Source organism: Podarcis gaigeae, assembly GCF_964106915.1.
Source record: "Podarcis gaigeae genome assembly, chromosome: 12".
NCBI lineage: Eukaryota > Metazoa > Chordata > Lepidosauria > Squamata > Lacertidae > Podarcis > Podarcis gaigeae.
In genome coordinates, this window is record NC_139688.1 from 20,480,331 (window position 1) to 20,506,336 (window position 26,006).

General features: G+C 46.6%; 1 protein-coding gene and 1 long non-coding RNA gene across 7 annotated transcripts in view; both read left to right on the plus strand.

Moving 5' to 3' along the window:
* The window catches only part of LOC310828145, a 582,793-nt gene that overhangs the window by 235,861 nt on the left and 320,926 nt on the right, over positions 1–26,006 (plus strand). The gene's annotated exons all lie outside the window — the stretch shown is intronic.
* On the plus strand, positions 149–25,996 carry MAP3K8 (mitogen-activated protein kinase kinase kinase 8). 6 transcript variants are annotated; one of them, XM_083705051.1, is made up of 8 exons: positions 149–360; positions 12,541–12,629; positions 14,742–15,106; positions 17,688–17,852; positions 19,287–19,548; positions 21,418–21,524; positions 22,328–22,480; positions 24,951–25,996. In XM_083705051.1, the coding sequence occupies exons 2-8, from the start codon at positions 12,611–12,613 to the stop codon at positions 25,293–25,295; spliced, it is 1,416 nt and encodes a 471-aa protein (XP_083561177.1). In that variant the 5' UTR covers positions 149–360; positions 12,541–12,610; the 3' UTR covers positions 25,296–25,996. The 6 variants fall into 6 exon arrangements, with proteins under 6 accessions (XP_083561177.1, XP_083561181.1, XP_083561180.1 ...); XM_083705054.1 differs by lacking the exon at positions 149–360 and adding an exon at positions 1,550–1,567; XM_083705053.1 differs by lacking the exon at positions 149–360 and adding an exon at positions 3,813–3,859.

A 26,006-nucleotide genomic window follows, 5' to 3' on the forward strand; every position in this document is an offset into this window, starting at 1 on the left:
TGGAATCTCGTGTGGCACATCCTCAAAAATGCACCTTGGCAACTTGAGAAAGAGACGCCTCTTCATCCTGTGAGGTTGGCCCTGTTGGGAACCAAGGGTGTCATTAAAATTAATTGTGAGTTTCAGAATGCTAATAACCCCGGCAGGTTTTTTAAAATAGTGACACCTGAAGGTCCGGCTGCACATTAGGTGCTCAGAAGGACCTACTGCTCCTCGCCTCCACTTGTCTGTTCCTCGCCCTGTATTCCTCCCATCGCTCCACACCTGATATACTTCCTTTGCACGGATTTCTTGAGGGATTAGCAGGCTGAGAGAGGATCTCGGTGGAAGATAAATCACATGGACTCCATCTTCAAGAAGGTGAGCCCAGGAAAAGCAAGGCTGGAATGGATGAGAGATAAGAGAAACCCCTAACATGTTACAGTATCTGCCTGTTCACGTGTCTCTGGTGTGGATTAAAGGGGAAGACATAGAGAGACATGTATTTTTTTTAAATCTTTCCCCCTTTGAATAGAAAAGTTCCCTTCCACCCCAAGCTCTTAAAATCTTGACCTGAAAAGATGACTTTGGTGGAGCTTCCACGCAAAAATGATCTGTGGAGAGTTTTGCGAAATAATTTGCGGAAGGTGAACTTTAGCTGGTGTTGGACTGAGGCTAAAGAGACTTTGGGTTCAAATCCAAGTGGCAATCTGGCACACACTTACTCGGGAGTAATTCCCATTGAACTCGGTGGGGCTTGCTTCTGAGCAAGACGCGTATAGGATTGCAATGTTAAGTCACAAAGCCCACTGGCGGTGCAATCCTAAGCACGTCTACTCAGAAGCAGGGCTCCAAGGATTTCATCGGGAGAGACTGTGGCCCAAACACTTTTAGACCGATCACAATCTGCCTCCCAGGGTTGTTCTGGACTTCTGGGTGAAAATGTGGGCACTTAATTTGGATGATCTTGCAGAATCTGGGTAGCGCCAATGATTGTTTTCATGTTCATCTGAGGTTGGCTGGGGTGGTTATGCTGTGGGTGAACCCTTTTATAGTCTCGTATCCTGACTTCATGTTTTTAACACATGCTGGAGTGTGTGTTTTTTTATTGTTCTGTTATTGCTCTGGTTGTAAATCACTTTGGGACTTTTTGTAGTGAGAAGCTATATACTAATTTAATAAACTAAAACCTGCTTCAAAATGTGATAAGTCCTCCGTGATGCATGGGGGAGGGACCCTGATACACGTTTTGCTACATTTTGCCCCAAAGTCCTGCCTTGATGACGCACCTGCATACCCAGGGGAGATGGGCCAGTAAAAGGCATGGCTTATCATTGATCTTCAAGGGGTGTGTTGTGACCTACAACTGAACTGTAGTCTACTCTAGAGGCGACATGCCAGCGATATCTTTTTAAGAGAAGGGAAAAGATGGCGATAAGGAGAAAGGGGAGGTGAAGAGAAAACTCAGCCATGAAGCTCATAGGGTGACGTCTGTCCAGTCATTCCCTCTCAGCCTAACCTACCTCACAGGGTTGTTGCAGGAATTAAATGAGGAGGTTATGCCACTTTCAGCTCCTTGGAGAAAAAGGTAGGATATAATAATAATAATAATAATAATAATAATAATAATAATAGAACAGAGGCAGGAGATGAATGGGTATATAGAATCAAAGATTCTAGGTACATCCCATATGCACTTTATATCTCAGCATCTCATTTTATGATTATGCCCTGACTGGGACAATAAAAGGGTATTGCCACCACAGGAAACTGGAACTGCAACCGGAAAACACCAACAACCATTTCTGTTATTTGCTCTCATTCAGACTTCACAAGCTTATCTAAAATATGGATGATGTTCTGTCAAGTGTTCTATAGGACTAGATCATTTAATAGGACTATAACTACTGGTATATCATTTTGGTGGTGGTGCTGTTGTTGTTGTTGTTGTGGGGAATTGCCCCAGGCCTCACACATGGAGGGGGGGTCACATCAAAACTGACAATCAACATTAATAAGTAGGCATTAACCTATGGCAAACCTAGTAAAGGCCCACAGGGAAGTGGGGGCAAAGGATATATAATGGCCCATAGGGATGTAACTACAAATTGTATCTGTTAGAATAGCCAAATCTCTTTTAAACTGGCATGATACATCAGAGACTAAAATTTTGATATTTCCCGCTGAGTTGTATGGACAAATTAATGTTTTTGCTTAATTTTACTTTACACTCCCTTTCTCTACAAGATGAAGAGGGGATTGTTCCGTTCTATTAACATGGAATTAATAGAAAATAAATCTTTTTTAAAAACTTGCTTTAAATGTGCAGATGGGGGCCTTAGAAACTTCCTCATCCTAATATGAGCCCCTATAATCCAATAAAATATGGAGGGCACCAGGATGGCAAAGGCTGCTCTACAATTTCTGTGTTATTTTAACCGGGTTCTGATTTGTCTTCCAACAGCAGAGAGAGGAGAGCTGTTAAGTGCTGGAAGCAGAGCCTTTACAGTGGCTGTGGAAATCCCCCTGAAATGAGAATTTCCGCTTCTTTAGTCACCTGCAGAAATGCCTGCAGGGTGCGGCCTTCCCCTCTGGCTTTTGGAGAGGCAGTTTAAGTATAGCTAGAACAATTCAGAAGGCCATTAATCCCTATCCCCCACTGCAAACAAGCCTAAGGATGGGTAAATGAAATAAACATATGTTATTCCCCACTTAACTCCTTCCTGCTGTTTCCTGAGTGCCACACTTTTGTTTGTAATGTCCCCAGGGCAGAGACCTGCCCTCTTATGCTTTGCAAAACACCATGAATGTGCCAAAGTGTTGTAGGGGTTTGCATGTGGGACTAGAGCCCCGCAGAGACCAGGGTTCAAATCTCTCACTCAGCCACGAAGCTGGACAAGTGGTTTTGGGCCAAGTCATCCACCCAACTCTCATCCTGACCTACGCCCCAGGGTTGTTGCAAGGAAAGCAAAGCAAAGGGAAGAGAGACATCTTACACCCAGCCTGAGCTCCTGAAGAAATAACCACCATATTAGTTTAGCTTTGTTTTTATGATTTTGTTCCTCAAAAAAAAAAAAATCACTGTATTTTTTGCTTGCCTCTTTTGAGGGAAAGGAGCAGAAAGCTATGACGTACACAAAAAATGTCAGGGTTTCCAAGGTTTCGTGGGCTTAAAAAAAAAAAAAAAGGCTATACTTCGAAAATTCCTGCAGCTCCCCCGCAAAAAAAAGAGGAATTTGGAAGGCAAGGCAGGTGTTTGAACTCCCTGGAGCAAATGCAGGAGCCAGTGTGGTGCAGTGGTTCGAGTGTCGGACTAGGACCTGGGTTCAAATCCTGGCGCGACCTCCCTCACAGGGTTGTTGTGGGGATCAACTGAGGAGAGGGAGAGCCATGCGCGCCACCTTGGCGGAGTGTGAATGCAACCAATCAATAAAGATCACAAAGAGTTGAAGGATCCGATCCCGCGGCTGCAAAGCGCCAGCCAGTTCCCGCTTCGGTCGGGTTAAGGGAACAAGCAAAATCGAAACCGGAGGTGGAAGCAGCGGCCGGACAGTCTCTGCGCGTCGAGGAGCCGTGAGTCAGTCCGTCGGCCGCCCGGCTGGTCTCGGGATTGCAGGCGGAGCTCCGCCTCCTCCGCCGCCGGGCTTTCCCCCATCACGGCGGGGACTGCTCCGCCAGTGGCTCCGGGTGCGAGTTCGGAGAGAGGTGGCTGTCCTGCCCGGCTCTGGCTGCTGCTGCCTTCCTTGCTCCCGGGGCGCCAACTCCGCAAAGGCGCTGGAGGCGAAGCTGGCTGCGCGGGACGCGACGCCGGGAAGCGGGGCAGAGATCGACGCCCGCCCCTTCGGCGAGCCCCCTCGGAGAGCCGAGGGAGAGAAAGCAAGTAAGCATCGGGGCCACTGACCCAAAGAAAGACGGCTGCTGCTGCTGCTGCTGCTGCTGCGCACTTTTGCTGAAAGGTTCCCCCGAGTTCCGCTTTCCGAATTTTCCATATTGAAATTAAATTAACCTGTTGCCCGTCCTGAGCTTCTGATACATAGCGAGATATATAGTGCTTTATAGATATCTCCCATTCAGTTTTAATATGAAAAGGGACCTGCGTTTTAAACTTCCGCAGCAGCTGCGTGGTGATAGGAAGAAGGGGCACTTTTTCTTCCCATTTTACAGCTGGGAAACTGAGGCTGAGAATGACTTGTCCGCGGGATAGCATGCCGAAAAGCACTGGGGTGATCCCTCTTCATTAAGAGGGCGTCTTTATTAAGGAGATGAATTTATGATGACAACATCCCATTCCCAAGTGCTGTGGTGCTTTTAAAAGCTTATATAGACTTGGGCTGCAATCCTGTACACACTTAACCTGGGAGCAAGCCCTGTTGAACTCAATGGGTCTCGCTTCTGTGTAAGGCCAATTCCTTTTACCCAGAGTGCCACAGCCCCAGTTCAGCGACATGATATTCAGATAATTTTCCTTTGGAGATAATCGGGTTTCCGACTTTAAATTAACCAAGCTGTAATTCTGTGCACCTTATATCTGGGTGTAAATTCCTATTGAGCTCAGTGGGGCTTGCTTCTGAGCAGACGTGCATGGGATTGCAGCTTCAAGTGGTTTTTAATTGGTAATGTGAATCTGGAAACTGTCTTGGCCAGAAGGCAAACTTGCATTACAAATGCCTCTTCAGTCTCTTGCATTGACAGCCCATCAGATAATTCACAGTGCTAGTGCGAGGGGATCTCAGCTGTGTTTTCATCCATCCCTGCAGAGGAAATGAATGTGAGTGTGTTTGGGAAGTCCCAATTCAAAGCTCCCCTCTGGCGTGCAGCCTCAGACCCTCCCATGACAGCTAGGGGAATAATAAGGCTGACCTGCCTTATAGCATTGTTGTAAGGAATGGTATGTGTGAAGTGTTTTGGATACTCTAGGGAACTGCTAAGTACTGTTAAATTTCTTTAGGGTCAGAGTTTCAAAGCTTTTATATAAACCCTGCACAAATAGCCCCTAGTAAATCAGTTTGTACCTGTAAAATGGAGTGTGTTTGTCTATATAAAACAGTTTTTGCATTTTTAAATGCAAAAAATAAAAATAAAATAAAGGTATTTGGCAGCTGAATGAGTCCCCATCCCACTGCAAAAAAGGAAACACTTTCAATATATCTGAGGCTAGTGAAGAAACTGAACATAGAATTTGTATTTGTGATTTTAAAAGTGACAGCTGCTCAGGTTAAGTGCGATTGAGATAGAAGGTCTTTATCCATGCAGATTATTGTGTCAGGACATATTCCTGCAGCTCCTGTACCCAAATCCCATTGTCTTAAAGCCTTAGACCATTGAAACTTATCTTAAGAGTGCAATGCATTGGGTGCCAATCAGGGTTAGTCCTACTCAGAGTAGATCCACTGAAATGATGAAGCCTAAGTTAGCAATGTCCATAGACGTCAGTGGGTCAACCCGGAGTAGGAGTAGTGTTTCCCTATTGCCCGTTGTTACATCAAACATGCCATTGGATCATTATTTAAAATAAGTCAGCTTGGTACCATTTGCCAAATGGCTGGAGCCAGGTTAAATGAGTTTAACTTGAAATCAGTGGGATAAGTTAGTTATGGCTTAACTTAGCTCCAACTGAAATCAACGGGCCTCAAAGTTAAAGGTAAAGGTACCCCTGCCCGTACGGGCCAGTCTTGACAGACTCTGGGGTTGTGCACCCATCTCACTTAAGAGGCCAGGGGCCAACGCTGTCCGGAGACACTTCCGGGTCACGTGGCCAGCATGACATCGCTGCTCTGGCGAGCCAGAGCCGCACACGGAAACGCCGTTTACCTTCCCGCTGGTAAGCGGTCCCTATTTATCTACTTGCACCCGGAGGTGCTTTCGAACTGCTAGGTTGGCAGGCGCTGGGACCGAGCAGCGGGAGCGCACCCCGCCGCAGGGATTCGAACCGCGACCTTTCGATCGGCAAGTCCTAGGCGCTGAGGCTTTAACCCACAGCGCCACCTGCGTCCCCTTCTCAAAGTACATGCAGCTAACTTAAGTCTGGATCCGACCCTATGAGCTTGGTGATGATGCCATTGACGTATGCTAATAATGTAAGCAAAAAAGAAACATTTTCCTGCCCTGAGGAGGCTGCAGTATTTCAATAGTGGGAGAGATGACAGGTGAGAACTAAGGGGTTAAGCCAGAGGTTTTGTGGGAAAGAAAGGAAGGTCTGGAGGAAGAAAGAGAATGTTTTGGACTAAAACTCCCATCAGCCCCAGCAAACATGGTCACCCATTGTCAGGAATTTTGGGAGCTGCAGTTCATAACAGTATGGTATAGTGGTTAGTGTGTTGGACCTTTGGCCAGTCACTGACTCTCAGCCTAACCTACCTCAGAGGGCTGTTGTGAAGATAAAATAGAGAGCAGGGAAAACCATGTATACCACGGTGAGCTCCTTTGGAGGTGGGATATAAATGTGACGATTATAATAGCAACAGTAACATATTCTGGCTATTCCTGACTTTGGTGTTTTGAAAGGAGATGCCAATATTGGGTTAAATTCAAACGTGCTTATACTTGGAGAAGACCCCTTGAAGTCAGTGGGGTTTCAGCTAGCCATCACTAAAATCAACCCATTGTTTGTACAGTGGTACCACAGGTTAAGTACTTCATTCGTTCTGGAGGTCTGTACTTAACCTGAAACTGTTCTTAACCTGAAGCACCACTTTAGCTAATGGGGCCTCCCGCTGCTGCCGTGCCGCCGGAGCCCGATTTCTGTTCTCATCTTGAAGCAAAGTTCTTAACCTGAAGCACTATTTTTGGGTTAGCGGAGTCTGTAACCTGAAGCGTATGTAACCTGAGGTACCACTGTGTGTTAAAACTATGGATGGAGACTAGCAAGCAAGAGAAATGTGATTAGCACTTGTCATGTCACTTGGGCAGTTGTTGAGCACGTAAAAAACTAGTATGCAGAAGTTGCCATAGTTCCTTTTTCTACTTTTCATTGTTGCTGGGCTCTCCCGGCCTGCGAGATGTTGCATCATCTCGAGCGAAGGGGCAGCCATGAGCAGAAGCAGTGGTTCTCTTGAGTGAACACGAAAGTGAAAGGGAGCCTTCTTGATTTCATTGGGTCACCCCCTGAGGAAATTTCACTGGGGATTTCTCTGCTCTTTCTTTTAAGACTTACAGGAGGGTGGCAAATGGTGTCTAGGCTTGGTGATAGGACACATGCTTTGGGTGCAGAAGGTCCCTGGGGTCTCCGCTTAAAAGGAGCTGGGAAAGAGGCCCCTGTCAGGGGCAGCCAAAGCTTCGCCCTTCAGATGTTGCTATACTACAACTCCCATCATCCTTGAGCATTGGGACTGATAGGTGTTGTAGTCCATCAACACTATATTGGCTCTCCCTAGCACCACTTTGGGGGTTTTGAGAGCTGCTTAACCGTCAAGAGCGGAGGGGCAGTGCTAGGCGAGATGGGCCAACATCTTCCGCCTTTGTTCACATGCCCAGCTTGGAAACACGACTGGCATCCCCTGAAAGCCACTGCCTTCCCCTTTGGGGTGGAGAGGGTGAAAATATGCTGCCAACCGCAGTTCCCAAGGTCATGTCTGTCTGGATGCTCCCGACCTGACTCACCTGCAGTCTGTTTTGTTTACCTGATAGCAGCACGTTGCATGAATCAGATTTGTGGAGAGAAATGTAGTAAGCAGGGGAAAGGAAACAGCCCGCCTCAAAATTAGGTCATGTTTCTGCCCAATGGGGACACGGGCAGGTGTCCTTGTCCCAGATAAAGGAATGCTTGCTTACGCCTCCTCTTAATAGCTGTGCTGGTCAGCTACTCCAGAGTTATCTGGAATGCCACCTTAATGGGAACCTGCAACGTTTCCAACCCTTCACGTGGGGAGCATTCCCTGTGTGGCACTTGGGCAAGGTCTTCTTGGCCAATCCCAATGTGACAACAAGTGGCTTCCCCAAGCTAGCGTCCCTCCAGGGGACTTAGCACTTTGTCGGTACTTTGTTGTGCAAGAGGCTCAAAGGGTCAGCTGTGCTGCAGGTTGCCTGGAATAATCTCTCTGGCCTCCTCCCTATGTCCTGGCAAAGCTCCTTTCCTGGAAAATGTGCCACTCACATACTCAGAAAGATTGCCTTGTGAATTTCTTTAGTGGTGTTGCTTCAGAGTATGCGTGGGACCATCATCACTGCTAGGAATGGGAAACAACAGCCACAGGCCTTTCCCTACCAAGAAAATTAAAATCTGGTCCTGATACAACCTACATACAAAGCAAAAGTGCCTTGAAGGGGTATGTACACTGGAATCAGGGGCTCTCCAGATGTTGCTAGACTACAATTCCCATCATCCCATACCATTTGCTGTGCTAGTCGGGGCTGATGGGAGTTGGAGTCCAGCAACACCTGGAGGGCCACATGTTCCTTACCCTTGTGTGACTCTGCTTATTTAAACTGCTTTACCTAGTCATTCCCTTTCCTCTGGGAATTCTGGGAGTTGTAGTTTTGTGCATTCAGGTAGGTAGCTATGTTGGTTTGATGCAGTCAAAATAAATAAAAAATAGTCCAGTAGCACCTTAGGTTTGTTCTTGTATAAGCTTTTGTGTGCATCTGAAGAAGTGTGCATGCACACGAAAGCTTATACCTGGAACAAACTTGGTTGGTCTCTAAGGTGCTACTGGACTATTTTTTAACTTTTTATTAGTTTTGTGCAGTGAGGCTAAGGAGCTCAGCAACCGCAGTCCCAAATATTTACAAGGCGTGCATGTGTGTGTTCAAAGAGTCCATTATCACCCTATGAAGATTAAGGGAAAGGGTGTTTGGGATATTTAGGGGTTCTTGAAGACAGGGTGGAGTATCTAATTCACTCAAAGGTGATGGCTGTTTTAGGTCACCTTTTGATGAGAGGGGTGTGGTCCACCATGCCAGGTTTCACTGCCTGTCTCACCACAAGGTTGCTGATCTGAAATTGCTGAATCTACAATGCAGAGTATTCCAGATCTTCCAGAGCTGGTTTAATGTGTGAATAGAACGAAGGGGCAGATTCACGCAACTTTCGTATCCACTGTTGGATGATTCATTGTATTGTTGTTTTAGGCAATCCATGCATAATAGTATATGCTCTAGAATTTGATATCAATTTGGCAAGCCCCAAAACCCATGTTTCCCAGGGTTGTGGGGGCATGCGATTCTGATAAAGGTTGAACTCTTCTTGTGATGTTGTTCTGCCTGAAACTCCACTGTGCTCTGCATAATCGGCTGGGTTTTTTTTGGGGGGGGGGGAATCACTTGGGTAGCTTCATCCAAACTCTATCTTGTGTATGGATGGAGATGTGTAGAGAACCTTTATGCTAACACTGATTGTGGGAACCTGTGTCAGGAGTGTATGCTAGACAAGCGCTTGAGTTGCTGTTTTGTTCTGTAGATCGGGGTATGCAGTGTGGTGCCCTCCAGATATTGTGGACTACAACTCCCGTCATTGCTGATGGTTGGCTATGTTGGTTGGGGCTGATGGAAGTTGTAGTCCAGTTGCTACACAAACTCTGCAGCAATTGTAGCTCTCTTGGCTGTAAGGAAGCATGTCAAATGATCAGATATATCATTTTGTGAGAGTTTCTTTCGGAATTAAGGGATTTATGAGCTTTTCCTGCTTGTTAGGAATACATATTTTTCAGAGGACAGGGCTTATATGCCCTAAATACTACAGTGCTAAAGGTTTTGTATTAAAAAGGCCAACTTGGTGAATACACTCGAAGTCAAATAGGGTGTCAAGTGTGGGGCAGGTAAAAACTTGGCTCTCCTGGAAGGGGGTTTGCAAGCCCCACCAACCTGGTGACCAGCAAAGTGTTGCCTAAGATTCTGCTTTGAAAGAAAGTAATGAAGATCAGCTGACTGTCGGGTCTTCAGAAGCACTGTCTTGCACAGTGCTTTGGAAGGGCAAGAAAGGACAGCTGATGTCATTGTGATGTCAGGTGATTGGCAGATGGATGGCTGCTTGCTCACCTGTTGAACCTTGACGGATGGGGGAAATAACAATCTGGCCTGTTGGCCAGATGCTTTCCCCCCTCCCATGCTGTGCTAGAGATTTAGTTTGCCAGTGTGAAACTTTGCTTCCGGGACCAGTGATCCAAACTGTAAAAGGAGAAAAATAAATAAAATGAAACACATGTGAAAAACCCAGGGCTTTCCATCCTTGGAATACTGGGTGGAAGCAACAACTGGGGATGGGGGTAAAGGGAGGTATCTATTTACAGTACTGAATTGGAAAGCATTGCTGTGGAAGAATCCCCTTTGCAAGAGCTCGATCTACTTTCCTATACCATCATGGAAACAATTATATCCTTTTAAAAGAACACTGATAAGCCTCACAATACAGCCATTCGAGTGTAGGCAGCAGGAAACCTCGGAGATGTTGACCCTGGCAATCTAAAAAGAACAACAACATTAAGATGGGGACACTTCTGGCTGTTTCTGGTAAAAAGACGAAAGTATCCTATCTCATGATCTGTTTCAAAATAATATAAGATGGGTCAAATCACAGTTTTCAGCTAGTGAGTGGCTCTCCCTTTCCCCAGTTCATATTATGGCTGTGGGCCAGCATGTTCAGCCCTGCCTCTTCTCCTTTCTTTTAATTTCATACTGGAGGACTGCAATCTGCAGATGGCCCTGATCCTTTTTGCAAAGTTGCTGCAAGGTCCGCAGCCTCCTGACGTGGTCCTTTAACATAGATCCCGATGGGTGTGTTTTCCACATACCCTGTTTGAAAACATTTGCCAGAAGGCTTCCACAGCTATGTTCTGAGAAGGATGAAGATAAGGATCTTGGCCAAGGATGATAACTAAGCATGCCACTCTGACGAGGCATGCAGGGCTGCCTGACGGCTGCAGCAGATCAGGTGTCACCCGTCCAACCTTGGGAGGAGATAATTGATCTCTCTGTGTCACTGTCCGGTTCTTCCTTCTTGTCATATGTAGACACTAGCGGCTTGTGTTCAGCAAGCCAGGTGAGTCAAGAGGCACTTGTCTTCATCTAGAAGAAAGGTAGGCATACTTTTTGCATTGTATTTGAAAGGGATGGGTAGACAGGGTGAAATTTAGACCGCTTTCAAAGGATGGTCCATCTCCAGTCCTGTCTGAGATGATCCGATCATCTTAAAAGCATGAGAAAATATAGCAAGCCGGCTGGATCAGCCATTGAGTCCAGCGTCCTGTTCTCACAGTTGCAACTAGATGGTCAGAGGAAGCAAGGCTTCTGAATACCATTTGCTGGAAACCACAGGAGGAGAGAGTTCTCTAGTGTTCATGTTCTGCTCCTTGGTTTCCCACAGGCATCTGGTTGGTCACGGTGAGAACAGGATGCTGGACTAGATGGGTGACTGGCCTGCTCCAGCAGACTCATCTTACATGCTTATGTTCATGGCTAGTCAGAAGCCTGTGGGAAGCCTGCGAGCTGGACATGGGTGCAACTGTACTCTGCTCACCTGTGATTTCCAGCAGCTGGTATTCAGGGCCACGGTGCATCTTACAGAGGAGGTAGAACATAGTCATTGGGCCCAGGGCTGGGCAATATATTGATATATGGTCCAAAACCGGTTTGAAGTCCATATTGTGATATCGGTTTCGACTTGGCAATATATCGCAAATCACGATGCGTGTTAGGGCTGTGCGATCTATCATCCAAAACTGGTTGAAAGTCCATATCATGATACAGTGGTACCTCGGGTTAAGTACTTAATTCATTCCGGCGGTCCATACTTAAACTGAAACTGTTCTTAACCTGAAGCACCACTTTAGCTAATGGGGCCTCCTGCCGCTGCCACGCTGCCAAAGCATAATTTCAGTTATCATCCTGAAGCAAAGTTCTTAACCTGAAGCACTATTTCTGAGTTAGCGGAGTCTGTAACCTGAAGCATATGTAACCTGAAGGGTATGTAACCCGAGTTACCACTGTATTGGTTTCATAATTTCTGGCTTGGCGGTGTATTGTGAATCATGACACGTGTGTGTGTGCGTGCACGCACTATGCAAAAATCACAATGTGGGGAAAACCGTGAAGCCAGACAATGCCTCTACATATCTCCATCCTTATGGTGATATATCAGTATATCGCGATGTTTGGCTGGTGATATATCACAAAGTTGCAAATCAGATATCACTCAGCCCTCATCGTAGCTAGTAGCTGTTAACAGCCTCTTCTTCCACAAAACTTAGCATGTGTCATCTTTCAGACAGGAAACACCCCCCCCCCTTTTCTCAGGACTTCTCTGTTTCTTCCTATGAGTTCAGGGCCAAATCATCTCATGAGAATGAGGCTCTTCTCCAGTGGTGTGTGCTATTCCTTAGAAGTTCTGTGTTGCCTAAACAAAAACAAAGGAGATACGTTCCTCTTTGCCTCTGTGCAAAAGGTGCTAAAAGGTAGTCTGGCTTGACTTGTGCTTTTTAATAAAACACCGGAGGATAAATATGCTTCTGAAGCCAAAAAAATTGCTCAAGCCCCAGTTTCCTTCTTACCAATGTCTACGGCGATATGTTATGTGTTGGGGAATTTCCAGTCACCTGATGGTCTAAAATAATGCAATCCTTGTTTTTCCAGGTTTTTAAGGAGTGTGTTGTGAATAGGAAGGTTCCTTCTGATTGTGGACTGGAAAGTGCTTTTAGTTGGCATGTCAGTTTTGGATTCCTGTAAGTTCCCCTCCCCAATCCTCTTACTGAAACTATGTCAAGAATCACGTAGAAAACAAAACAGCAACAAGCTGGAAGCAAAACAATGGGAGGGGTGCCATTTCAACTGATCACTGTATAGTTGCAGAATGTTTTTGGTAGCTTCCTGTAATGTGGAGTCTTGCAGGGGTTTTTTTTTCCTTTTTAATGTTGCACCACATATTGCTGGAATGCAAAAAAAATTTAGAAAGACAAATTGCATAATGACTATCCTGTTACAGCCATTGCAGCACATTCTTTGATTGTCCTGGTGGGGAACGTGACTTTGGTCACAGCTAGGGACACAATCCAGAGTGAGCTCCAGCCTGGGTTTCCTTGTAATGCATAGGAAGGATTGTGATACCTCTCAGATTCCAGATCTTTACTCCAAATGGTAGCACTTCTGCTGGTGGGATATTGCATATTCTCAGCCCAAAGCAGAATCTCTCACTCTCTGTTTTCTTTTAAACTGGGAAATCGTTATGCTTCCACCAGATATCAGGGACATAGCTAATATGGCTGTGGTGCATGGATTGCAGCAGCTGGTATGTGATGGCATGGGCACTCATTGGCTAGTTCCTGTGACGTGATGAACCACACCTGCCACACAGCCTGTGTAATTCCTATGCATTGCCCACATCAATTTCTTTGCTGGATGAGTGCTCCTCTCATCAAATGCATTTTAAAAAACAGAAAGGGGGAAAGGGGGAGATCTAGGCAGGTTTCCACCAATGAGTGAAGGAGGTGGCCTGGGGCTGCCCCAGCCTGCAGCATTTCCCTGGTAGATTCCCCACCCCCTGCTGCTACACTTGAGCAGCCACTGTCACAGGCAGCCCATACACTCTTCTCTAGTACATATAGGGCCAAAGTCACCTTTTTGAGGCCTGCTGGAAGGTGCAGGGGTGGGGAAAAGGGCAGGGCAGAGTCTCCTCCAGCAGGCGGCTGCAGCAGAAGGTATGACTTCTGTTGCAGAAGGAGGAGGGCAGCTGAAGGGAAAGCCCCACAGCAGGGGCCATCCGTGCTGTCCAGAATTGCACCAGAGATAGGGAACTCCCACCACCTCTGACCATTGGCCAGACTTGCTGAGGCTGATGGGAGTTGAAGTCCAGCAACCTCTGGCAGCCTGCAGGTCCACTAGCCTTGAAGCACACAGTGATATCCCTCCTTCCCTGTACTTGTAAGCCCAGTCAGCAAAGCGTGCACTTAACTCCACTGACCTGAGCACACTGCATTCACTGCTGCAGGCTTGGATCCTTCGCTCTCTTCCAATCTGTTGTGTCAGAGAGCACTGCCTTCCCATCACATTAGTCCAAAAGGGCCCTGTGGCCTTCAGATGTTGTTGGAGTCCAAACCCCAGCAGCATAGCCAATGGTCAGGGATGATGGGCATTGGTCAGGCAACCTCTGGAGGGCCACAGATTCCCCATCCTTACAGCAGTATCAGTACAAATCTGCTTTTGACCGTCCTCTGAAAAAGACCATGTTAAGTCCGATTGATTTCAGCGGTGCTTAATGCACAGTTAACATGCAAGTCCAGTGGGACTTTAAAACATGTGTAACCTTGGCCCACTGTAAGAATCCCTTATGGCCATCTGCCATCTTGCCCAGTTGCTTTAACTGGGGCTTGCAATCTGATCCTATACATGTTTCTTTGAAAGTAGGCCTTGCTTAGTTCAATGAACTTGCTTGCTAGTAAGGTCACAGCCGCTCCATATACTCTAAACACACATAAAACATGTGGCTTTCTGCAGAGAATCCTGGGAGCGGTAATTTGCTAAGGCCATTGGGTGATGTAGCTCTGTGAGGAATAAACTACAGTTCCCATGATTCATTGGGAGAAACCATGTGCTTTAAATGTGTGTTACATGTGTAGCATGGATGTGACCTAAATATATATAGGATCCCTGCCTTATGCCTGTTTAAATTCGCAAGGTTGTGGCCTAAAGTATGCAGACTCCATACTCCCCCATCAGTGTTAAGATATGCGTGTTCTAACTGCAGATGCCCAATAACTTCCTAAGTTGAAATCATTTTGCTTTCGTCTTTAACTAACTGTGAAATCTTATTCTGCTCTTTCTTTGTGTGTGGTTTGCAGGTAGAATAAGGGGAAGAGGGAAAACCGTGATGGAGTATATGAGCACTGACAGTGACCATAAGCAGGAGATTGACTTATTGCTAACAGACTTAAATATGTCTGAAGTGATCGACATCATGGAGAACCTTTACCCAAATGGAGACCTTGCCGTTTACGAAGACAGCCTCCTTGCCCTGTGTCCAGAGACGAACAAGAATGAGGAGCGCGCTGAATCCTTACTGTTCAGCGGAAGGGAAGTTTCGGTGTTGTCGTCCGTCAAGTATGGGACTGTGGAAGACTTGCTGGCTTTTGCAAACCAAGTGTCCAACACTGCCAAGCAGTTTTGCCGGCCCAGAAGACAAGAGTCTGGAATCATATTAAACATGGTACTTTCTTTTCTTTGAAATGCCCGTCTGCCGTTGGCCTGCGCTTGATTCAGAGGCAGTAAGCCTCTGGCTAGCAGTTGCTGGAAATCGCAAATGGGGAGGATGCTGTTGCTTATGGGAAGCCCCAAAGAAGAAAATGAGTGTGTCTGGTTGGCCACTGTGGGAACAGGATGCTGGACTAGCTGGTCCTGATCCAGCAGACTCCTCTTGTCCTCCAGTTGCTGTTGAAGGCTGTGGGATGTGCTGGTAAAAAAAATGGGCTTAAAGTTAGGATCTCCAAGATAGACACCGGCCTGTGGATTGGATGACCTAGATGCACAAAATGCAACATGCATAGACTAAAATCATAGGAAGTTCCTTGATACAGAGTCAGATCACTAGTCCATCTCAAAGCGGGTTTCAGACAGGACTCTCAGCTTTTGTCTGCAAAGCATGTCCAGAAGCTACAGCTTTTCCCCAAACCTTGTCAGTTATTGGATTTTACTGAAGAAATGGACCACGCAGTTTTGATTTTTTTTCATGTATAGGCTGCATACAAACGTTACAGCCCTTCCTAGGGACAGAGCCCGTGCGCCAAGTGTGTGGTAGGGACAGCAGGTGCGATCGCACTCCCCCCCCCCCCATGAGATGAACTGGATTGGGGGACAAGTATCCCCGATCTGTTTCATGCTTCAAGCTGCAATAGAAATTGACAATATTTTCCAGTTGCATAGCCAGATCTTAATCCTGTAATAGAGAGGAGGCCTTATTAAACAACTGAAAGAACATTGCTGTGAGCTTGGGCAGTCAGATAGAACTGGATGGGTCTTCCCAGCTGTTTTGGAATTTTTTTTTATTGCCTTCTTTGCAATATGGACAGTGTGACTTTATGTCAACAGCTCTGACTCTTGTGAACCAAGCCTGCCCACCCAAGGGGATGGGAGGGTATTCTGACACAACAACAGTTTCATGGCTCTTGAAGTTGCATAGTGTGGAGGAGCTGGGAGACATAAAGGTTGTGCAGAAGGCAGCTGCTGCAGCAGAGCTAAGGTGCTAAGGCTCCCATGTTAGATCCTGCAAGCAGCTTAGCTTTAAAATGCATATTGCGGTTTGAATATGATGTCATCAATTGATTAATTAATATGTCTTGGTTGCCTGGATAGAGGATGGTGATGTTTGCATGTGTGCAGAAGCTAGCCCACTGCAAATGGGTAAAATTTTAATAATAATAATAATAATAATAATAATAATAATAATAATAATAATAAATTTATTATTTCTACCCCGCCCATCTGGCTGGGTTTCCCCAGCCACTCTGGGCATCTTTCAACAGAACACTAAAAACAGAATAAATCATCAAACATTAAGAACTTTCCTAAACAGGGCTGCCTTCAGATGTCTTCTAAACATCAGATAGTTGTTTGATTCTTTGACATCTGATGGGAGGGCGTTCCACAGGGCGGGCGCCACTACCGAGAAGGCCCTCTGCCTGGTTCCCTGTAACCTCACTTCTTGCAGGGAGGGAACCGCCAGAAGGCCCTCGGAGCTGGACCTCAGTGTCCGGGCAGAACAATGGGGGTGGAGACACTCCTTCAGGTATATCCGTTGCTTTGCCCGCTCTTGGCTCTGCCCCCCCCCGGCAAGGCCCCCCAAGAAAGGAATGTGGCCCCAGGCTCAAAAAGCTTCCCCACCTCTGATCTAAACAAACAGCTGACTAAACGTCGTGGCTCTACTTTTAATTGTGAGAAGCTCAAACTCTTGCCTTGCGCTGTTTGAGAACCTTGCAAATGTAGTGCTTTTGCCGGCTAGCTGTGCTTGTGGTTTCAAAGTACCATTCAAACCCGCATGACGTAATGAGGCATTATATCTCTCTGCTTATCTTCTCTGAATATTTCGGGAAAGTGCTTCTTTCCCCCTCCCCTGTACCGCCTTTGAGGGTAGGAAGTGTCAAAAACTGTTTGCTTACCTTCTCTAACCAAACCCACAGCTTTGTGGAGCAAGAGGCGGGCAGGTTCCAGGAATGAACAAACAAATCAGCAGATGGACTCATTACGCAAATCCCTCAGCCAGGTTGCTGTTGCCAGAGAGTAAGGTGCAACTGAGTCTTTATGGGAGGCTAATCGCTCACTGGAATTATAAATATTTCCAGAGTGAACTGAATACTTCACGTGCCATTCCCATTTGATTGGTCTACATAAAGGCTGCTCCTTCCCTTGTGCCACAAGTCTTCTTTGTGCTGTGAAGAAGAAATCAGGCAAAGTTAGCTTCCCAGAATGTGAAGGCTTCTCACTCGGGGGGTTGGACTAGATGACCCTTGGGGTCCCTTCCAACTCTTCTATAATTCTATGCTTGGCACACAGAAGGTCCCAAGCTCAACCCCAGGCAACTTCCATTTAAAGGTCTCATGAAGTGTTGTGTGTTCAGGGACAGTGAGACTGGAGAACCATGGCAAGAACAGATAGCATTGGACAAGGTGGGATCAGTCAGTCTGATTTTGGGATACATATCTCCAAAAACCAGATATATCTTTCTCTAGAGAGTTTCTCATGAAAAAAAAAAAAGCCTCCTTTAATTTCCCCTCATCTTATTATTTTTTCTATAGATCAGTCCGAAAAATGGGCGCTATCAAATTGACTCCGATGTGCTCCTGTTTCCATGGAAGCTAACCTATAGAAATATCGGGACTGACTTTATTCCACGGGGAGCTTTCGGGAAAGTCTACTTGGCACAAGATACAGAAACCAAAAAGCGCATGGCTTGCAAACTGGTACGTTCCTAGGGTTCCCTTTCCAAGGGTCTGTTATGTGCTGGGTCTGTACTGCTATTAGATGGACTTTCTGCCTTTCATTTAATGTAGTGATAAGTGTGGGGGGGGGAGGGTATTGTTGCTTTTATGATGGAGGAAATATCTGTCCAGATGTAGCCTGTGCTGATTCCAGACCCACTTAAATTAATGAGTGTGGCTAACTTGGGGCCTATTAATTTCAGTGGGTCTTCTCTGAGTAGATAGCACCCAAGATCTCCAGGGTGCACATGGTGCACTCTGAGATGTGAATGGAGCTCAATGCAAGCAAGGTCTTTGCCCTGTTGTCTGACACTTTGGGATATGTGCATTAAGGGGAGGCATTAATTGGTAACAAATGGTGAAGATAGTTATTTAGATGCATGATGATTATGGGAACCCAGGGTGGGTCTGGTCTGTGCCCACCTTCAAAAGCCTTGTATAAATTCCATGTTTTTACAGTAGCCCTATCCCGATGGATTTCTATTTTGAGTGCTTTCCTCAGGGCTTGCTGGGCTTGCTCATATGTCATCACAAAACAACTGCTCAAACCATCAGTCTCCAGTTCTGCTTGCCACCCTCACCCTCAAGCCAAGCATTCCATCAACCAGTGGGGAGGCTGATGAGCGAAGTCCCACCTGCCTCTTCCAACTCACAGCTGGGACAGGGTGGTGGTAGTGGTCATCGTCCCTGCAGTTGCGTTGAGATTTGGGGATGCTGTGTGGTAAAAACTTCCAATCCCTCTCCTGCTGAGGAAGGCTGCAGTGTTCTTTTGGGTAACAAAGCTACTCAAAGCAGCTGCCCAAGTGTTTCAGCCCGGACACTGAGGTCCAGTGCCGAGGGCCTTCTGGCGGTTCCCTCACTGCGAGAAGTGAGGTTACAGGGAATCAGGCAGAGGGCCTTCTCGGCAGTGGTGCCTGCCCTGTGGAACATCCTTTCATCAGATGCCAAGGAAATAAACAACTATCTGACTTTTAGAAGACATCTGAAGGCAGCTCCGTTTAGGGAAGCTTTTAATGTTTGATGTTTTATTATGCTTTTAATTCTGTTGGGAGCTGCCCAGAGTGGCTGGGGAAACCCAGCCAGAAGGGTGGGGTATAAATTGTTGTTGTTGTTCTTATTTATTTCCAAAGCAAGCCCCATTCTGGCTCCAGGATGTGGGTGCTGGACATTAGGCATGCTCAACACACCTCGTCCACACAGCAGCAAAGCAACCCTCCATTCAACTCCCTTGCCCTTCCTCAATTAGTTCACTGTTTCCTGAGCCTTTTGTATTCCCTACCACCTTCCTTCCCTTTGTAATAGTAAGCTCAGAGCATTGAGACAATTATCTCCAGAGCATTATGTGTTTCAGTTCATGAACCGTGGATCTTTGCTCTGCCTGCTTTACTTAATCTGCCTCCATTTTGGCCCCCCTAGGTCCCAGTGGAACAGTTCAAGCCATCAGACGTTGAGATCCAGGCCTGCTTTCGCCATGAGAATATTGCCGAACTTTACGGAGCCATCTTGTGGGACGAGACAATCCACCTCTTCATGGAGGCAGGAGAAGGAGGCTCTGTCCTGGAGAAGGTGGAAAGCTGTGGGCCTCTAAGAGAATTCGAGATCATTTGGGTGACAAAGCATATCCTCAAGGGACTTGAGTTTCTTCACTCGAAAGGAGTTATACATCAAGATATAAAACGTAGGTTACAATTCACAGCTGTGCCCTCCCCTTACACCAGTTGCACCGTGTAGTGTTCGAAACCTTCAATTTCGAAGCTGTGGCCCTCGGAATGTGGTTGGACTCCAGCTCCCATCAGCCTCTGCGAGTTTGGCCAATAGTCAGGGATGATGGGAGTTGTAGTCCAGCAACACCTGAAGGAGCACAGGATTATTTATAGCTTGTCCTTATGTGCAACACCCATGATTTATAATTTGGGCTCAAGATAATCCTGGAAGTTCCTTGGAAGACCTATCTGGAGGTTGTCAGTGAGATTTGTATCTTTATCTTAAGTAAATGTTTATGCCTATGATTTCTGTTCATTCAGATCTGGGAGAGTCCTTTGACAGAATGTTAGAAATATAAAGAAATAAAAGCCGCAGCTGTAAAAAGCATGCCAAAGCCAAACAGGCATAAGGATGACTTCCTACAGTCTGTTCACAAGCCTTCTAAAATAACCACCATAAATGAAGCCCAGTGACCCTTCTGAGGAAGGCAGGTTTTACATCTGTTAATAAGCAGAATAATAAATAGTTCTCCAATGAACCTCAGTAAGGATATACAGAATGAGGCAGATGGTCAGTAATGGCATTTTAGGAGCAATTTCCCCTGTGTAAACAGAGTATCTAGAATATGCCTCAGAGGTCACCTACTGTGGTTCTTGGAGCACCTTTGGCAGTCAAGCCAAGATTGGAAGTGGTCCTTACTGCACAGTCCTGGGCATGTCTGTTCAGAAATAAGTCCCATGAAATCCATGTACAGGATTGCTGCCTTAATATGTGGAAAGCCACTACTTTCCCTCTTTAGATGTGCATCCTTATTACTTATTTCTTAGCAGGAAAAACATGTTCCATATTCCTTGATAGCATTTGCATGCAGCCTGCTAGCAACAACAATTTGCAATAACAATGCACAACATTAAAATTCACTTTAAAACTATAAAACCATTGAACACAGCAGCAGAGAAATAAAACCAATTGATCAAGCCCCAGGGTAGTGGAGCCAAAAATACCCTTATTTATTTATTTATTTATTTTGCTTGTCGTAGCCAAACAGGTTATGCAGCAGAAGCTCCCTTGAGTTTGTGATTGCTGTGTTACGAAGGCCAGGATGCCCAAGGAGGGGGAAAGCCTTTCTTATTCTTCTCTACATCTATAGCTTTAGGCCAGGATTTGTACAAAGAGCCTCATTAAGAGAGGTGTGTCCGGCTGAAATGCCATGAAGTCTGGTGTCTTTGGGGACTCCTGTCTCCAATCTTGCTCAGTTTATTGCTGTCAAAGGCTTCAGCTTCCAGACTTCCTCAACCTTAGCCTGCCAGATGCTTTGAGACTACAATTCCCATCATCCCTGACCACAGGTCCTGCTGGGGTCATGGGAGTTGTAGGCCAAAAACATCTGGAGGGCTGAGGTTAAGGAAGCCTGAACTAAACCAAAAGGATTTCCCCCTTCCCACAGCCTCCTGTACATTTACACATAGGCTCTTGCAAAATTATTATTAATAATAATATAGGTAGTAGTAGTAATAAGAATAGTAAATAAAAGTGTAGCATTCCTAGATATTAAAGATACCTAGGGGATAATGATATTTTGCATTTAATTTTAGTATTCAAAGCCCCTTGCGTACATTTCCTTAGTAAACCTTACACCCAACCCTGTAAGGTAGGCCACTATTTACTATTGCTGTATTGCAGGGGGATGACGAGGAAAACCACCTTCAAGTTGTTTAGTTCTGCTGGGGAGAAAAATACAGTGCATATTGTCCTCCGTTTTGCTCCCTGCACCTCAAGCAGATGTTGAGACTTCCTCTCCAGGTCCCTAACAATCCCTTGTTTGTTCTCCTTTTGTTTCTAGCCAGCAACATTGTTTTCATGTCAACCAAAGCAGTCCTGGTGGACTTCGGTCTGAGCGTTCAAATGACGGAAGATGTTTTCTATCCCAAAGACCTCCGAGGAACAGAGGTAAGAACCATATGCAAGAAGGGAGTCTCGCTGCTATTTCTCTCATGTCATTGTAATGAAAGCTGAATGGGAAAGAGCTGCCACAAGGGCGGCGACAGCGGGGTCATAGTCCCATTGGAAGATCTGTTGGGCGCTCGTGCAGGAGAACACTCAACCGTATCTCCTTTTTGATGTGCTCATGAAAACGAACAAATACTTGATTTGCACCATGTAAGTTTAAAAATAGGCAAAAGTAATGGTAAAAAAAAAAAAAAGCCTGGAAGGATTTAGTGGTAACTGATAGTTTGGGGTGGGGGCAGGGAAACTGGACTTTTTAAAGTTACATCCCATCATTCCACGGGAAGGTTTCAATCCTAATCTACAGGTTGCAATGCTGGTCTACAAATGTGTGTGTGCTGAAGTTTCAGTTGCCCTGCTTACGGCATTTCTTCTCTATAATTGTTGGCTCAGTTCAGATGTAATGCCAAACTGTGGTTTGGCGCTACATGAATGAGCCCTCCTCACTTTGCTCTTTCCTGGGCGCCCGCTGTCTTTTTTTGTTAGCAGGCCATAGTTTGACAGATGGTTTTGCCTCCAAGGCGAAATGGGAAACCCACTTCAAACCCATCAGCCCTTGCAAGTGTGGCCAGGGATGATGCGAACTGTAGTTCAGCATCATCTGGAAGACCAAAATAATTCCCCCACACCTATGCTAGAAGGGGTGGGGGAAATAAAACCACTTCCCTGTTGCCCAATCTTTCTAGCTGTTAAGACTGTCAAGATTCAAGACTGGAGCTAATTTTCCCTCTGGCTTCCGTTTGCAGATTTACATGAGCCCAGAAGTGATCCTTTGCCGAGGCCACACTACAAAAGCCGACATCTATAGCCTGGGAGCAACAATCATCCACATGCAGACTGGCATCCCGCCCTGGGTGAATCGCTATCCCCGTGCGGCGTACCCCTCCTACCTCTACATAGTAAGCATGGGCTTTGGCTGCATGGGCACATCCCCCTTTCTGATAGCACCTGCCTTATTTTTAGGCTTGTTGACTTCCTATAGGCACTTGGTTGGCCACTGCAGGAAACAGGGTACTCCCTTAATTAGCATAGGGAGCTGCCTTAGACCATGTCCAAGTTATTGGTCCATCTAGCTCAGAACTGTCCGCTCAGCCTGGCAGCGGCTTTCCAGGGTGTCGGGCAGGGGAACATCTCCCCCATCGCCCGCTATCTGGCTCTTTCGACTGGAGATGCGAAAGGTTGATTTTGGGACTTTCTGCATACGCTCCATGCGTCCCACCACTGAGCCTGATCCAGAAATGCTCGTTTTGCAATGCTCTCGAGGGCAAAACTACAAGCTGAGTCACCCTGAGCAGCTGCCAGGCCCAGAGTGGCAACACAATGAGCACCACAGATAGGTATTTTCCTACCCCACTCGGAAATGGCACTCGGAATGAATTCTCACTGGGACACAAAGCAGGCATGCGATGTTTGAGATCTGAAACCAGATTTCCAAGTTTAACTTGAAAGAAGCTACAAGAGCAGCAGCTGTTGTGTGTGTTTGTGTGTTCACACCATTTCCCCAAGCTATATACCGTATTTTTCGCTCTATAGAACACACCCGACCATAGGACACACCTTGTTTTAGACGGGGAGAACAAGAAAAAAAAATCTCCCCCTCTCTGCTCAGTACCCCTTCAGCAAAGCGGCAGGAGAAACGGAGCCCCTTCCATTTCTCCTCCCGCTTGGCTGAAGGGGCGCTGCGCAGCTCTCCCTCTCTGCTAAAGCCAAGAGAGTCTTGCTCTCCCGGCTTCAGCAAAAGGAACCCGAAGCCTGCGGAGCGCAGCGGGAACTCGCACTGCACTCTGCAGCTATCCCTGAAGCCTGAAGAGCGAGAGGGGTCGGTGCACACTAACCCCTCTCGCTCTCCAGGCTTCAGCGAAAGCAACATGAAGCCTCTGGAGCATGGAGGGAGTGCTCCCTCTGCGCTTTGGAGGCTTTGCATTGCTATCGCTGAAGCCAAGGGGCCTGCATTCTCTCCATAGGATGCACACACATTTCCCCTTAATTTTTGGAGGGGAAAAGGTGTGTCATATAGAGCGAAAAATACGGTAACTGCCCATCCCCCTGCTATTAGCCTCACCAAGCAATGTGGGTGGAAGGATACAAATACCTGTTGTCTCCACATACCCAAGAGGGGTGGTTTCATTTGGCAAAGTGGCCTGAAAGGAAAGAGTTAGACTCTCACTCAGGACCCAAACTGGAGCTTGCTCCATCAGCTACTTATTAATATATTTCTAAGAATGCTTGTGTGTCTTCTGTATTGCCCCCGTCCCCAAAGTGTGACAAACCTGCAGGATCTGGACAGCACTTCAGATTGCAGGTGGGGGCTCACATGGCTAAACACTTGTCTGTCAGCAGGGGATCCTGCACACTGAAAAATCGAAAGTTAGCGGCGCATTTGGGTTATGAGCTCTGTCGTCTGAAGTGGTACAGCCACAGCAGAGGTTTAGTACCTCAACCAGAACGAAGCCCCAGATGTGCATTTCCACAGTTGCATCGCTCACTCCCAAGTCTATATTTTCCTTTTCGTTTTGACCTCCTTGCTGTTTGAACTTGGTAAACTTCCATGGGATTGTGGAAGTATGAACAACAAGGGGAATGATTCCGTTTCTTTCTCTCTGATCTGAGTGGGAGGGAGGTGGAAACTGCAAGCTGTGAAGTTCACAGGCAGAATGTGAACTTGGCAGAGGAACTTTAGGGCGATGATCTCAGGCCCCGTGACTGTTCCATGGTTTTAGGCCTTGCAAACTGGAGCCATTGTGTGCAGGTATGCTTTTTTAAGCAGATTTTCTTCAAGCCAGTAGCTGAGTGGTGGATGCAGACGTTCCCAGGTTCAGTCCCTAACATATCGGGGGGGGGGGGGAGAGAAAGTTCTTGCTTGGAAACCTGGAGAGCTGCTGGCAGTCACTGTAGGCAGTGCTGAGCTAGCAGGTCCCCATGACCCAATTCAGTATAAGGCAGCTCTTACACTCCTGTGTTTACATGGTGACCTTGATGTACCAAGCCTCTTCACAGTGCCAACCAGTGTGTTACATTGCCAGCACACAAACTGATGTTTGCCGAAACTGAATTGATGCTCCATTTTGGATCATCCCCCAGTTGCTCTGTGTTCGTTGGCCCAGATAGCGGAGCGAGGATCTCCGACCTTTGAATGAACTCTAAGCCGGTTTGTTAGGGTTTGCTGTTCCGCTGTGAAACTGGCTCTGTTTCCAGCTTTGCCGTGGTTCTCCACGACGGCAGCAGAGTGGCAGTTTTCCAAAGCATGAGTCAGGGTGAGGAAATTCCTAGGGCGGTAGCCTTAGGATAGAAAGGAGCCTCTCCGAAGCTGTTTTTCTCTCTTGGTGAGCATCGTGCTAAAAGCCGCCATTTTTGCTTCCCTCCCGATAGATCCACAAGCAAGCGCCGCCTCTGGAAGACATTGCTGAGGATTGCAGTGTGGGCATGAGAAGGTTGCTGGAAGCTTCTCTGGAAAGGAACCCAAACCAAAGACCCTCTGCCACAGAACTGCTTAAGCACGAGGCCTTGCACCCACCTCCGGAGGAACAGCCTCGGTGTCAGAGCCTGGACTCGGCACTCTTCGAGAGGAAAAGGCTGATGACCAGGGAGGACCTGGAGCTGCCAGAAAACATTGCTGGTACAAAACCAATCCTCCTACATCTGCCCTCTGGGTGTGGCTGGACTCCAGCACCCATCAGCCAGTGGCCAAGGATGATGGGTATCATAGTCCAATAACCTCTGGAGGGCCACAGTTTCCCCATCCCTGCTCTAACAGAAGGGGACAGGGGTATGGGACTGAGCCTGTGCCAGGCAGGACCTGTCAGGTCACAGGTCAAGGTGGAAGTAGCAGGTGAAGGGAATGAGATGAACGTGGGAGACTGATATAGACTCTTATCAGCGTATTTGTCTGGAGGAGGGAGTGCACAGCTGCTCCTATCCCAAAGGCTCTACATGGAACTATCCCTGCTCTAGTCTTTTCCAGGTGGAGGCTTGTGCTTACGGCAAGGTTGAAGTTTAAGGGCTTGTGGTCAAAGTCTTAGGATAAGGTCAGGCTAAGGTTCCCGTTCATTTCAGAAATCTCCTTAGCTTCCCAGTGGAACGAGGCTTTAGCTTCAGTGCAGCAGATTCCTGGAAAATCAGTTCAATGACAAACTCACACAAGTCATCCAGGAAGCTCTTGGGGAAAAAAAAGTATTTTGGAGCTCCAAGAATTGTGAAATACTTTTCTCCAGTATTTTAAGTCCAGTATTAGGTTTGGTTTTTTGTTTTTGTTTTAAGAAACAGGACGCGTTGAGGGAAAACAACAGCAATGCAAATCAGAGTTAAAACAACATACTATTTTTTAAAATGCGATTTCTCAAATTTTGTGTTGTTTTTTTAAAAAACACATGAGTATGGGATTACCTGCATCCGACCTGTTCAAACAGCAATAGGCAAAATCATGTC